The 16,069-nt window shown below is 38.9% G+C and overlaps 1 protein-coding gene across 2 annotated transcripts in view; it reads right to left on the minus strand.

Annotated features, from left to right (window-relative positions):
- Positions 1 to 112: 112 nt before the first annotated feature.
- Positions 113 to 16,069, minus strand: part of gpr137c (G protein-coupled receptor 137c) — a 50,205-nt gene continuing 34,248 nt past the window's right edge. The window contains exons 4-7 of one of the 2 annotated variants that reach the window (XM_059957980.1): positions 13,232 to 13,381; positions 10,932 to 11,057; positions 7,727 to 7,851; positions 113 to 674 (exon numbers count right to left, since the gene is read on the minus strand). In XM_059957980.1, the coding sequence (XP_059813963.1) occupies positions 668 to 674; positions 7,727 to 7,851; positions 10,932 to 11,057; positions 13,232 to 13,381 (408 nt within the window). In that variant the 3' untranslated portion in view covers positions 113 to 667. Of the gene's footprint in view, positions 3,290 to 7,726; positions 7,852 to 10,931; positions 11,058 to 13,231; positions 13,382 to 16,069 lie in introns of both variants that reach the window. The other variant, XM_059957974.1, reaches the window with a different exon arrangement.

Consider the following 16,069-nt stretch of genomic DNA (forward strand, 5'->3'; position numbering starts at 1 on the left):
TATATATATATATATATATATATATATATATGTATATTTTAACCTTTCAACAAATTCGAGAGAAGTTCTCTTCAAGACGTTCAACTACATATTAGCATTTTCCCTTTACGAATGCCATAAAACATTTATTTAAATATGGTAGTGCTTGTTACAGTTTTTAAATAGTAAGTTCATTACATTCATTGGTCACAATAAAATAAAGCCTCAAGAATAGCTTTACAGTTAACAGAACAGTGGTAAATATACAGTTAAACTATTAACAGTACAATACCTTTCAATAGTGCTACACAGACAAAATTTTAGATTTAAGCATTACAAGCTTAACAAATCATTCAATTTTGAAGTGTTACTGAAAAATAATTTACAAATATTTTCAATAAAGAAAGTGCATCATTCTGTGTTGACATGGTTATTATGTTGTTTGTTCCAATGTCAGAAATGAAGATAAAATCACAGTCAATCGGGTTCCAATTGGAGAGCTTGACCTTGCGACATGATCATTTAGACAACAAAGCTAGAGCTAAGCTGATCACTTCCAAATCACAGATCAAGCCAAAGAGGGTGGCATTTGTTTGGTTGTTCATATCCTGGTTCATGGAGGAAGCGTTCATGCAGCAATGAGATTAAGTATTTGATCCTCTGATGGATTGCCAGTTAGATAATTCACTCATGGACTGGATGGAAAATAGAATAAGCTCTTGGTTCATTAAGCATGCTGCAGTGAAAGACTACATGAATTTTGAGGAGTAATAAACAATTTTAATGTCTAAAATTAGCAATTAGCAAAGTTTTAAATTAATTTCATTTATGCTGAATGATTCCAATTTTAGTTTTGATACTGTGCACATATAGGATCAACATTCCTAAGATACCATACTGCTACATCAGTTTACTCTTGATAATATTTACATATGAAGTAGATTTAAATTCTAGAGGCTTTGTTGATGATAAGGTAGAGATGCAAGTCTGCAAGATACAAATGGCTGAACGTCCACAGGTATTAAAATTAAATCACTAAGTTATTTTTTCCTAATGGGATGATACAAATCTTAGAGCATCCTGCAAGACCTAGTTATTTTTCCATGAGAACATACTCTACCTAGATTGTTCAATATCACAGAAAGCTTAAGCATTAACAATGTGATAATCCTGATCTATATAGTTCTCTGGTCCTCATCTCCCTTGAACACACCCAATTCAACCTAGAACACGGGATTACTTGGAGAAACAAAACACATCAACGCTTTGAATACTTTCTTCAGAAGACCATCTGTCTATGATGCTCCCTGATGCTTTAATCATACTAAAAAATTAGGATGATAAATGCAATTCAGAAATTAGTTTTCCATAGAGAAACATATATTCATGTATATTGACAAACATGTATACCCATTTTCCAAAAGACTAAATATTACAATTTACATGGTACTGTAGGGCACATTTTAAAATCAAATTTATGTACCAAATGGTTGCTTAGAATACAGCATAACATTAACAGATGCAAAAAATGGATTACGAAGCTATTGCTGATTTTGTGTTGCCATCCTGCTGCTCACTCTATTCTGCCTTACTCCAAAAAGAACAATACTATATATACATTGAGGGATCACCAATTTAAAATGACACCTATCAAGTACATTATGTATGAAAACAAACCGCTAAAGGTAATCCCTAATGCACCAAATATGCAAAAGGGAAAAATAGTTTTGGCCATATTAAGTGACCTTTACCTATAACGTTTAGGTTAAATCCTGAAACAGACAACCACATAATTTTGGCCCAGGTATAATACATTAGAAATAATTGAAACTCATGCTGGAAAGCTTTTAAGAACATAGCAGGATTGAAGATGAACATTGTGCAAATTCAGTACTCAAGTGCAGATTTAAAAGACCATTTAATAGATTTATCTTGTTGCTGAAGTTTTTTGTTGAAGACCTGAGACATACATACATATTGTGCAGCTTCCAACAGTGACTACATACAAAAATACAGCACATTCAAAAAGTTTAATAACCAATAATTTACATTTACTAACATTTAAGCTGCACTATTTTAACAAAGTCAAGAAGTGTGCAAACTTTGAAAAGCCTATTTTAATCTGTGCCCTACAATAATCGTGTAGTGTACTTAAATATCTGGCCATCTCTCGAAGTTCAAATGTGTACAAAACATGCTGATGCGCACGTTATTACATGTTTGGAATTACCTTAGAGCCTAGAAGCATTTCTTCTGTGTGAAGAAACTAGCCCTCAAGAACAAAGAAACCCCAGATAACCAAATCTGTGGGTAATAAGATTTTACTTCACTAAAATAAACATGCAACTTGACTATATCAAAATAGTTTAAGGTAATGCTAACAAATTTAGGCTATAGGTAGAAATATTATCACATTGACAATTTGTCAGGTTTATTTATCAGACAACTCTAGCCCATTGTGTAGGATTTCAAAATGGTAAATACTGAAATATTATATCATATTACATAGTTTGTCACTTAAACAAAACTCATTAAATATAGAAGTTGGATATATATAACCAACTCATTAATACTGTATCATTAATCATTAATACTGTATTTTACCATGGCAAAGGTGTACAAATCCAAATAACATTGCCTAGTCTTAAGAATACCTTAAATACATGCGTCACAGCATTAATACATTTTAAACTGCCTGACTTGGTTAGTTTAAAATAGCTGATTGAAAGTTAACTCACTTAATAGATACATTAAAATCAAGTTCATAATGATCATATTAGGAATAATTGCATCCGCTTGGCCCAGATTAATCCAAAAAGCCCTCAAAATATATAGATATTAATAAAGCCAGAACTTTCCAAACCTTGGTTCAGGTTGCAAGTGCAGGCTAAAAAGTGCACACAGCCCAACCTACTATAGTCAAAGCAAGCTGTAATGGTGTAGATCTGTTGTATGCTTATAGTCATTGATGCAGCTCTGAAATTCCAAAGATCTTCCATTCAATGGCAGAAATTAAATTCAGACAGCATTTCTTTCATATTGACACAAGAGGTCAGTCCATGCAAACTGATGTGCAAGCATTTCCACAAAACTAACTGCAGGTTCATACTAGTTCTGGGGTGTCAAGTAATAGTTTTGTGGCGTTGAATAATAGTTATGGTGGTGATTATTTTGGATATTACCATAAGCGAAGAGCAGTGGTGCTGTAGCTGTTGGAGGTCCAGTCAGCAAGTGAGAGACTACAGTGTAATTGCTATTCCTATGGACTGTTCCATACCAACCAGTGCCTTGTGGTGTTGTGGATAGGATGCTTTAAAGGAAAAAAAGGAAAGGGATTTTTAGTCTAATTAAAAAGAACAATTTTAGATGGTAATATTTTTAACATTTTTATCTTTTCTATTCTTTCCCCAAATTACTTTGGCAGCCAGATAGATGACCTGCTCCAAGCATCTGCCTGTATTGTTACAATTGCTTATTCTATGAATACTTTATCTTGGAGATGGGAAGGTAGTGGAAAAAGAGAAAAGCTCCCTTTTGTGAGTGGGGAGGAAAAATACCTTCCAGCAAGTTTGAACACGTTTATAAGTATAGGCTAGGAAAAATCACAGGATGAAACCATGTATTCCTGCAGCATTTTGTTGTGATCGTCAAGAGGTTATAAGAGAAAACAGTATTAGATCACTGTGTTGTTCGGACATCAATGAGGTAGAGCTCTAGATTCACTTTGCTGTTGTTATTCTTATTAGTGGAGCATGACAATAAATACTGGGGAAGCAGACAACTGCAACTTCCTAAAATTAAACTGAAATAAATACAAACTGATGCCTCAATTCATGTTGCGATATCAAAGATCTCGATTTCTTAATTATATACTATTGTATCTTTTCCAATGCTACCTTTTGCTCCAAATTTAGTGTTCTTAAGTGATTCCAAAGTATTTACTTTCCTAATGATATTATATCCAACAATTAATGCTTAAGTTACAAAGGCATTACTCATGCATAACAAAGATCTAGAAAAATGATAATTATAGAAACAAAGAACAATACAGCACAGTACAGGCCCTTTGGCCCACAATGTTGTGCTGACCCTTAAACCCTGCCTCCCATATAACCCTCCACCTTGAATTCCTCCATATACCTGTCTACTCTTGTCCACTCTTCCTCTTCAAGGAAAAAAACTCAACAGATCCCTGTCAAAAGAGTGAGAGTGAAGGGGCTGGAGGGTGAGATATTTTATCTTCAAAATTGAAATCTCATCTCTACCTGGGCTTCTTATAGAAGAGACTCTTTAAAAAAAAATACACCTTTTGTCATTTAGAGACACTGGGTAAGTGAAACACTTCAGGTTTGCTGTAATTCAAATGGACCACTTTTTTTTTTAAGTGACTTGTTTGGATTATCCTGTTTATTATGGAGGAACTTAAAATATAATTTCTTAAACAAAATTACTGATTGCAAACAAGTGCTGGAAATTCAGGAGTAGTATTAATTAGCTTCATTTTTCATATAATGGTAAAAAAAAATTCAAATGTTTTATCTTGCTACAAGTTTAAGCTCAAGAGTACAGCTCAACTGAAAATTGAATGTATGTGGAAATAGGAAACAGTTGTAGCAAATACAGTTTTGTTCTGTGTTGACTGCATTGGGAAAATAAATTGATAATTCAGCAGTAAATCCATTCAAAGATCATTAACTTAAGACAATTTAAATCTTGTTGCAGTCTTGTGGTCAGATTTAACAATAAATATAATCTAGGTATGTGACTAATTATGGTAAAATTTGTTCATGTACTTTAATCTCCAGTTTATCTTATATTTAGCATAAAGGATTTGATTTTTCCTTACAACATGGGCCTACAAATAAAAAGATTTCATGACGTGATGGATAAGTGGAGATCCAGGGATATGGATATAATGCTAAAGTACAGTTGGTTAAGAAGGTTCAGTCGCCCAGCATTCAAGATCAGTTTGTAAGTTGTATTAGACATTGGCTTTGTGGGAGAAGCCAGAGAGTGGGAGTAGATGGTTACTTCTCTGACTAGTGGTGTGCTGCAGGGATCAATGCTGGGTCTGATGCTCATCTATAATCAGTCAATGCTCTGGATGATAATGTGGTTAACTGAATCAGCAAATTTGCTGATGACAGATTGGGGGTGTACTGAACAGCAAGGGTGTACTGAACTTGGCTTGCAGAAGGATCTGGATCAGCTGGAAAAATGGCAGCTGGAATTTAATGTGGACAAGTGTGAGGTTTTGCACTTCGGTAGGACCAACCAGGGTCAGTCTCACACAGTGAATGGTAGGGCACTGAGGAGTGTGGTAGAACAAAGGGATCTGGGAATACAGGTCCATAATTCATTGAAAGTGGTGTCACAGGTAGGTATGGTCGTAAAGAAAGTTTTTGGCACATTGGTCTTCATAAATTAAAGTATGAACACAGAAGATAGGATGTTGTGTTGAAGTTGTACAAGATATTGGTGAGGCCTTACTTGGATTATTGTGTGCAATTTTGGTCACCTAGCTACAGGAAAGAAGTAAACAAGGTTGAAAAAGGGTAGAGAAAATTTACAAGAATTTTGCTGGGTCTAGAGGAAGTTACAAGGAAAGACTGAATAACTTAGGCTTTAAATTTTCAATGTTCCAAAGAATAGAGGAGATTTGATAGAAGTGGACAAAATTATGAAGGGTATAGATAGGGTAAATGCAAGCAAGCTTATTTTCCCCCACTGAGGTTGGGTGGGAGTACAACTAGACATCATGGGTAAACAGTGAAAGGTGAAAAGTTTAAGGGAAAACTTCTTCACTCAGAGTTTTGACAGTGTGGAACAAGCTGCTAGCACAAGTGGTGGATGCAAGCTGAATTTTAATGTGTAAGAGAAGTTTGGTTAGGTACAATGGTTAGGGAATGGAGTGCTCTGGTCCCTGCACAGTTTAAATGGTTCAGCACAGTCTAGATGGGTCAAGGCTAGTTTCTGTGCTATACTTTTCTATGACTATGACTCTATTGCTGGGGTTGGGGGGGGGGGGGGGAGGAGAGAGGGTTGATATAGAAAACCCTCAGAAAGGAACACAAGGGTATGTCTATCGGATAACCGAATGCAAATGCAAATGAATTTGAAGACAACTCTGGCCACAGTAGTAATGTGTCATTTTGAGCTTTTTACTTCCAAGCTCTTGGTCCTCTGCTCTTGCCCACCTTTGTCTAGCTTTTTACTGTATATAGCTGCAAAGCATGACTAATTCTACTGCAGGAAGCACTCTCTGCCTTACTCATCGCAGCTCATCTGTCACCATCTGAGATAAACAGATACCAGTGTCAAACTGAAGCACCAGTAGGCTGCTGCGTTCATCGCAACCACTGTGGGAGGAAAATGATTTAATCGCACAAGGCAGCAACTTCTGCAGTATAAACTAGATGCAAACTGCAAGTTAATATTTGATTGAAGAGTATGATACTGCTCTTCCACCTTTCCATCAACACAACTAGATCACAAATATAGTAAAATTATATTCCTCAGACAAGTGCTTAATGACAAACAGTAATACCAACTGTTTTGACATACATCCTAGGCAGTATTAGGAATATCAGGTATGTTAATTTGCACCTGTCCACAATGTTACATCGGGAATGAACAAGGGATTTCACTTGAACACGGTAGACCATCATGAAGACCCATTTGTCTTCTTTCCAAATTGATTCTCTCAGAGTGCAGTTTGACACAGGACAAAGGCCACTTGCCCCTTGATATCAATTGCCAAATTACATAGATCTAACTTAAAGTATTCAGGAAGAAGGTGCAAGTCAATTTGTTTGCTATACAAATGTTCTTTAACTACTAATTTATTTTGCTCGTAATAGATTTGATATCCTCAAGAAAAGTCACATTGGATTCGAGGCCTGGAAGTGCATATGTTTTAGCTACTTAGTAGTATTTCTATTTTTCCCCCATGAAATTGCACTTCAGTAATTCTTGCAAGTATTAATTGGCCTGAATTTTATTGAAGATTTACAATGGTCCTTTCTAAGTGTCATTTGTTACTAGTCCGGCCTTTCCTATTCTGGTACAAAATCTTGGAATTCAAAACTTCATTTTGATATTGTGCTGTTCTCCCTGGATGCTCAGAATTGGAGATTATCCTTTAAGATCATCTCATGGTTATTCATTCATTACAGGTCAGTAACAGAAAGCAGAATGAATGTGTAATTCTAGACCTATAGTCTCAATTTTGATTCTGTAGATGTCAAGTCAAACATTGTGACACTGAACTGAAGTTCAGAGTTCAGGTTTATTTACACTGTCTAGAGTTACTTTGAATATTGATATACAGAGAACTGCAAATATTTAATGAAGATTAAACTAATGTCAATAACAACCTGCTAATGTTAATAAGAGCTTGTTCAAAATTGTTTAACTTTGTTCTTGTCAAAGACTTCTGAAGAAACGGAGAACTAGGTTTTTGTGTTTCTTCATAAGCTGGTTCCATCCATCTACAGCTGGATATTTCCAGTACATTTCAGAACCGATCAAAACCGGAGTTTGTAAACTACTGGAAAACAATGTTAATTACTTCTGCTCGCAAGAGCCAGCATGCTACAAAGCATTTCTATCTTTCCAGGAAGGGAAAATCTGTAACAATACAAATTTTGAAGAATTGCAATGACCACTCTTCAGGAATGCTTCTCAGATTTAAAAAAAAGAGCCAGACTTTCAGGATTTGAAGATTACACTCTCAAATTTTACCCACCTTCCTCGTTCTCCTCTTGAGCCACTACTTCGACTTAAATCATCATCACTATCATACCGCCTTGGATTATCAAAAAAATATGCCCTGGAACTGAAACTGTGACTGTTTATCATTCCTCCTGATCCCTGTAAAAGACATCAATGCAAAAGATTCAATAGCGTAAAGAGCCACAGAAGCTGTCCAATGAAATGCAATTTTACCAAAAATGAATCCTGCTATGTTCTGTATAAGCATTAGATAAAAGTTTAAAAGGAACATTTAAAATTTGTTCTTTTGTATACAAGTGATTATTTTCCCATTTAACAAATCAGACTTTAATACTTTAAATTTCAACCACTATGGAGGGTACAATATTGATCCCCTGCAGGGAATGAGGGTGGACAAGAAATTGAGTGATTGGCTCTAGTAACTAATTCTATTTTTTTTAAGAAAGTGGTGGAAAAAGATGGGACAGGTCTACAGGTTAGCACCCTAAACTGGAGCAGGATTAGTTTTGGAGGAATTAGGCAGGATATAGCAGAATTGATTGAGTCAGCTTGTCTGAAAGGAAAGGAACAAATGGAAAGCAGGAACTTGAGTGATATCAGGAGTCCAGGGGTAGCACATTCCTGTTAGGGCGAAGGGTAAACTTGACAAGTTTAGAGGACCCTTGACGACAATAGATATTGAGATCTGATCAGAAAAAAAGGGACGCAAATCCACAATGATTATAAAAAGGACAAGAATAAACCTGCGAAGGAAATCAAACATCAAAGGGAGGATATGAAAGTCAGATGTATCTGTATTACAGTGAAGTAAAGGGAATTACAGGGGCACAAGAGGACAGCTTGCTAAAATTGACTGGAAGGGGACACTAGCAGGGATGATGGCAGAGCAGCAATGGCTGGAATTTCCGGAAGCAATTCAGAAGGCGCAGGATAGATACATCCTGAAGTAGTAGTATTTTAAAGCCAGGATGGCACAATCATGGGAAGCTTTTAAAAAAAACTAATTTAAGGTACTGAACCACTGAAAAATTATGCTGGAGAGGAAGTAATGGGGGACAATGATATGGCAGATGAACTGAATAAGTATTTTGCGTCAGTCTACAGTGTGGAAGACACTAGCAGTATGTTACAAATTCGACAGTGTCAGGGGGCAGAAGTGAGTGAAGTTGCCATTACTGGGGAGTAGATGCTTGGGAAACTGAAAGGTCTGAAGGTAAAGAAATCACGTGGACCAGACGGGGTACACCCTAGGGCTCTGAAAGATGTGGCTGAAGAGACTGTGTAGGCATTAGTAATGATCTTTCAAGAATCAATTCTGGCATGGTTCTGGAGAACTAGAAAACCGGAAATGTCACTCCACTGTCCAGGAAGGGAGAGGGGCAGATGAAAGGAAATGATAGGCCAGTTAGTCTGACCTCAGTGGTTGAGAAGATGTGCATGTCAGTTGTTAAGGATGTGGTTTTGGGGCACATGATAAAACACCCAAAGTCAGTATGGTTTCCTTAAGGGGAAATCTCGCCTGATGAATCTGTTGGAATTCAACATCTGTTGAATCTGTTGAAATAACAAGCAGGACAGACAAAGGAGAATTGGTGGATGTTGTGAACTTGGATTTTCAGAAGGTCTTTGACAAGGAGCCACACATGAGATTGCTTAACAAGTTAAAAACCTATGGTATTATAGGAAAGATACTAGTGTTGGCTGATTGGCAGTAGGCAAAGAGTGAGAATAAAGGGGAGCTTTTTCTGGGTTGGCTGCTGGTGACTCGTGGTATTTCTCAGGGGTTTGTATTGGGACTGCTTCTTTTATATTACACGTCAGTGATTTGAATGATGGAATTGACGGTTTTGTGACCAAGTTTGTGAACAATAAGATAGTTGGAGGAGCAGGTAGTGTTGAGAAAGCAGGGAGGTTGCAGAAGGACTTGGACAAATTAGGAGAATGGACAAAAAAGTGGCAGATGGAATACAGTGTTGGGAAGTTTATGGTCATGTATTTTGATATTTTCTAAATGGAGAGAAAATCAAAAAATTCTGAGGTGCAGGATTCCCTAAAGGTTAATTTACAGGTTGAGTCAGTGATGAGTAAGGCAAGTGCAATATTTGCATTCATTGAGAAGACTAGAAATTAAAAGCAAGGACGTAATGTTGAGACCTTAAGGCACAGCTGAGGCCTCAACTGGAGTGCTGAGAACAGGTATTGGACTTTAATCTAAGAAAGGATGTGCTAACATTGAGATGGTTCAAAGGAAGTTCAGGAAAATGATTTCAGAATCGAAAGGTTTATCACACAAGGAGTGTTTGAAGGCTCTGGGCCTGTACTCACTGGAATTCAGAGGAGTGGGCTTGGGGGAAGAGATCTCATTGAAACCCAGATAGAGTGGATCTGGAGAGAATGCTTCCAATGGTGGGGAATCTAAGGCACAGCCCACCAGCTCAGAATACAGACACAGACAGCCTCAGAATAGAAGTACATCAATTTATAAAGTTACTTATTTAGCAAGAGTGGTGAATCTATTGAGTTCATTGACACAGGCAGCTGTAGAGGCCAGGTCATTGGGTATATTTAAGGCAGAGGTTCATAGATTCTTGATTAGTCAGGGTAAGAAGGGATATGGGGTGAAGACAAGAGATTGGGGCTGAGGGAGAAATACATCAGCCACGATGAAATGGCAGAGCAGATTCAATGGGCCAAATGGCCTAATTCTGCTCCTGTGTTTTATGATCTGGGGCGGGGAGAAGAAATCAGTAGTTTATGGGTGCAATTGGGGCAAACAAATGGCACTGACAAAGTCAATTTATCTTACTTTATCTGAAGGGGCAGCAATCAAATGTAGTGAAGTAGTGCTTTAGTACAGTTTTGAGCAAACTTCAAGGAAGTAATAGCATGCTTGAGAAGTGTTTAAGAGCAGATCTTGGTACTAGGTCAGTTGTAGTTCTGCAGGACCGAGATTTGTTCAGCAAGCACGTAAAGCGTTAAAATACGTGTGTGCAAAATCAGCCTTGATCGAATGGCAGAGAGAGCTTTAGGAACGGAATGGTCGACACCTACATTTTTCTACCTGCATCCATTCGATTGAGCATTCGCTGGAGAACAGGAAAGCATTGAAAGTGTTAGCACAACGCATTGAACAATTTAAAATAAACATTGCTAGTGGCATGCGATAGATGAAAGGGAAAACTTATCCCCCAAGAAAATCTGTTAAAGCAATTTCATACCAGATTTTGATTTGGCCTCTGCACTCTGAAAAAGAATACCACCAAACTCGTCGGCAAGAGCTCCCACAGGAAAAGAATGATTCCAAAAGCCAGGTAAGCTTGGTCACTCACTCTCTCCACGTCAGCCTGTAAACACCCGGCAGTTTAGTACAAGATTCAAAAACTTTACTGTCATTCTAACCGTACATCAGCTCTGCAGGGCAGAATGAGACAGCGTTTCCCAGGAGCAGTGCAATCATAACATAACAAACGCAACACTAAATAATAAAGATAACAATAAATAGTAAAACACAACAGCCACATGTCAGTTAAAAACAAGTTATAAGTGTCCAGTGCAAGTTAAAAGTGTCCAAAGTAGAGTCAGGTAGAGCAGCTATTTAGCAGTCTGACTGCCTGTGGGAGGAAGCTGTTTAGTGGCCTTGTGGTTTTAGTTTTGATGCTCCTGTAACGTTTGCCCGATGGCAGAACAAACAGTTCATGGAGAGGGTGTGAGGGGTCTTTAATAATGTACCGTGTCTTCTGGAGGCATTGATTCTGAAAGAGGTCTTGGACAGAAGGTAAGGGGACCCCAATATCCTTCTCTGCTCCCCTAACCACCCTCTGCAAACTGAAACAGAGTCAGGTGCAACATTCAAGGGAAAATCCAAAAACGGCAAGGAGAAAAGATAAATCAATGAACATTTAAAGTAGTTTGGAAAAGGAGTCTTAACTTGTAAAAGACCATCTTGTTTCAATTTATTTCATTAATTCTGTTAATGCTTCAGGTCAAAGACTCATTTTGTGGTGGAATATTTAATTTTTGTTCTGATGGGAATTTCTGTACATACCTCACTTTTTTCTCATTTACCAATGTTAATAAAGTCCTCTACTTCACCTCATCCATTTCCCATGTCTATGCTCTTGCTCTGTCCCAGAGGGGAGAGAGTAAGGACCGAGATCTCCCCGGTCCTCACCTTTTACTCTAACAGTCTGGCATTCAACAGATCATTTGTTGCCACCTCCAAAGAAATTCCATTACCTAACACATTTTGCTCTCCACCTTTTTCAGCATTTCACAGGGACCATTCCCATTGTGACTTCCTATATTGCTACTAATGCCCCCTTTCTTACAGCATGTTCCATCAGCCATAGGCAATGCAGCACCAGTTCTTTCATCTCTTCGGTTCCTACCATTCACAGACCCAAATAATCTTTGCAGATGAAGCAGCAATTCACGTACACTTCCTCCAACCCAGTGTACTGCCTTCAGTGTTCACATTGGCGTAATGCAGATTGAACAATTGCTTTGTGGAACGTTTACAGTGGCAACCCAGAATTTCCAATTGTCTGTTTTAGTTCTTCATTCCATTCCTCTGACCCACCATCCATGGCTTCCTGCACTGTTTGAGATACCCAATGGAAGTTTGACAGAGCACCCCATTTTCTGTCTGCGCACATTGTAGCCTTATAGATAGTACTGAATTTTACCAGTTTTGTTTAATTTCTTTAGATTGCGTCAGTCATTCATTTGTCATCTCAACTCAGCTTATTTTCTTTGTGAGACTCTTCAAGACTGACCTGATGAGCTTTTCCTCCTGTTGTGCATTTTGTAACTCCCACATTCTTGTCTCTTGGTTCTCATTGTGTAACCACTGCCATTCAATCATTGATCTTTCTTTACAGTGGATCCTCATCACCCTGGTTGTAATCAGAGACATTCCCCTGTCCCACCCTCTCTGCAGCTTGACAAGTGTACCCGTTTTTCAGTTCTATCAAAGTTCAGGCTAAATTTATCAAACAACTTAGTCACCTTACACTACTCCGATGCATTTTCTTGGGCATTCACAGTGATTACATAGAATCAATAGATTAGATTGCACACAGAGGGACAAACAGCCAAGGTGAAAAGGACAAACTGTGCAAAGAAAAAAATAATAATAAGCAATAAATAGTAGATTTATGGGACAAGATTGTAGAGTTCTTAAAAGTGAGCCCATAGGTTGTGGTGGGTGAGGTTTAGTAAAATTATCCTCTCTGGTTAAAGAGCCTGAGAGTTGAGGAGATATAAAACTACGGCAGTTTCTCTTTCCGCAGATGCAGTTTGACCTGCTAAGCATTTCCAACAACTCAAGAGACCATGAATGCTGGAATCAGGAACGTTTTTGGCATTGAGTATTTCTAGTATTTGGTATGTGCTGCTTCCTAAATAACAGACTTCAAAGCTATAGCTGAAAATGCAAGTGAAATCACTCCTCACACGAAAATTCATAAAACACACAGCTGCTTTGATTGTAAGCAGAAAATTACATTATTGTGCCTACCTGATCAGATACATTGTACCAGCCATAGTTGAATGAACTAGGCCTATCCTCTGGGGCCATGAAAACAACCACCAGGTTATAGGAAGCCCTGGAGATATAAAGCAGGATCACTGCAGCACCCACAATCATGGCCTGACAAACAGATGTTCCCTGAAGAAAGAATACATGTTAATCAGAGATTCAACAGATAATTCTCAATGTTAATCCACTGCAGTTTCTAGGTAACTGAAAAGTAAAAAAAAACCTACAGATGTTGAAAATCTGCAATTCAGAACATGCTGGAATAACCAGCTGGTCAGGCAGCAGCAGTGGAGAGAAAGGGGATTTACAGTGCAGGTCAATGACCTCTCATGATTCCTGCCTTTGCCTGCTGTTAAAGTGTGTGTAGTGTAGGCCTCCGTTAGTCTCGATAGACCATGGATTTGCACCTTGGAAAGTTTCCAGGGCGCAAACCTGGGCAAGGTTTTTTTTAAAAATTATGGAAGACCAGCAGTTGCCCAAGCTGCAAGTCTCCCCTCTCCACGCCACCGATGTTGTCCAAGGGAAGGGCATTAGGACCCATACAGCTCGGCACCAGTGTCATCGCAGAGCAATGTGTGGTTAAGTGCCTTGCTCAAGGCCACGCATGCAGCCTCAGTCAAGGCTCAAACTAGTGACCTTCAGATCACTAGATGAATGCCTTAACCACTTGGCCATGGTGTTAATGTAAATATCAAGATACAGAAGGGAGCGTGGAAAGAAAAGATATAGTAATAAACGATGTACTGGAGGGACTCAGAAGGTTAAGTGGTGTCTGAGAGTGGGAATGCATGGTCAATATTTCATATTTTGATGCAGGGCTTCAAACTGAAATGTCGACAACTCCTCTCCTTCCACAGACGCTGTACAGCCCACTGAGCTCCTTCCCCAAATCGTTTGCTGCTCCAGATCCCAACGTTTGCAGCCTGTCTCAAGGAAAAGGTAATGTCTGTGATAAGATGGAGACCAAGAAATCCTGATGCAAGAGCTCATGGCACTACAGAGTTGAAGGTTTTTTTAATTGTAAGTGATCTGTTTGAAGTTATATTAGAAGCGGATTAAAAATACTTCTTACTGCACCAGCTGGAAATCTGAAAAAGCACACTGAAAATACCCAGGTTATGTAGTAGCTGTGGAGAGAAAAACTGGATTAGTTGATGATCTATCAATACTGGCCAGTTCAGACAGAACAGGAAATATTGTTTATTCTGAAGCCATTGAATACCAAGATTTGGAATATGCCAAAAAAAATGACAAAAATGCAGTTGTTGACCATAGTTGCAGATTAGATTATTTTTATTGATCACATGATGCATTTCACTGTTTCAATCTACATTTGCAAAAAGAAAGTCAGCAGGGACTGTGCTGGACACCCCGTGAGTGTTATCAAACTCTGAGTGCCAACTCACTAACTGTATCCAGAGATACTGGCCACGTGACAGATGCACTGCCACCTGGCTGGTCGGAGGACACACCACACGCCAATCAACATTAGGTCCCTCCCAACTAATCAGTGCACACCTAAATTATTGGTCACCTTAATTGGATTATCTCGCCCAGCCCCATGCTTTAAAAGGTGAGACATGTGCCTGGCTTGCTCTCTTACAGACCACCTCATTGGAGGTAAGTGCATTGATTTATGTTTGGGAAGGTCTATCGTTTGTCCTGGTAAGGGAGCCACAGCTATCCAAGGTCAAGGGGGATAGCTGTCGTAGTGCTTTTCCCTTGTTCTTTGTTTGTGTAACTGTACCCTGTCCCCACACCGCTTCCTGTGTATTGTAGTTGCTTGTGTTGACCCGACTTCCCCTTTAATAATAAATTCCTTATTATTAAAACTGTGTGTGTCCAGGCCTCTACTGTTGAGACGCAAAGAACCAGTTATTTTCTATCACAACACTAACCCATGTACTTCTTTGGAATGTTGGAAGAAAGAAGCGCATAGAAGGAACCCAAGCGGTCACAGGGAGAACACACTGAAGGTTTTCACAAATCAAATGGCGTGAGGCTTTTTAGGTTTCAGAGAAACTGTGACAGCTGCTTTACAAACTCCAAAAAACTGAACACAAAGCGCGGCAAAATTATTTATGTAATTATGTAATCACATCAGACCCACCTCTTAAAGTGAACCCCGACTAAATGTGAATTCTGTACGTCTCCACCAATTACATTACCATGACAGCACCTCCCCACCCCCAAGAATTTACTAAGATCGTAAGTCCATCTAGATCCACCCAGCTTGGGCCCCATGTTCCATAGATATTGGAACAGCAGGTGCCCCTGGCTCACCCAGTGGTGCATTGACACACCCATGGCCATCTGATGACAAGGGCATAGTAGTGGAATCCTCTAAAACTTGGTGGGCTGGTTTAAAGTGATCTCCCAAAACAGGTTTACCCATCTTACAATGAGTCTTTTCTCTCCATTCCAAAACGCAGAACGGGCCATCACAAGGTTCCTAAGGGGATGTTGGTATGCATCATGGCAGACAAAAACAAATGAGGTGGAATGCAAGTTAACAGGAACCCGAGAGTGCTGATAGGAGGTAGGAATAGGTACAAAGGAATTGAATTCATGAGAATGGAACACGGTTCAGAGGTCGACCAGGCAGTCATGGCATCAGGAATAAAATTATTTGGAACTCGTAACAGCTGCCCACATACCAACTCAGCTACGGAGTACAGGTCCTCTTCTGGTGCCGTTTTGAGCCCCAGCCGGGCCCATGGGAGATGATCATGTCAACACTCATCCATCAGGGATCCCTCAGAGCAGCTTTCAAGGAGCGGTGAAACCACTCACTGCAGCCCGGAGATCTGATATGAA

The sequence above is a fragment of the Hypanus sabinus genome, chromosome 2, assembly GCF_030144855.1.
Source record: "Hypanus sabinus isolate sHypSab1 chromosome 2, sHypSab1.hap1, whole genome shotgun sequence".
NCBI classification, from domain to species: Eukaryota; Metazoa; Chordata; class Chondrichthyes; order Myliobatiformes; family Dasyatidae; genus Hypanus; species Hypanus sabinus.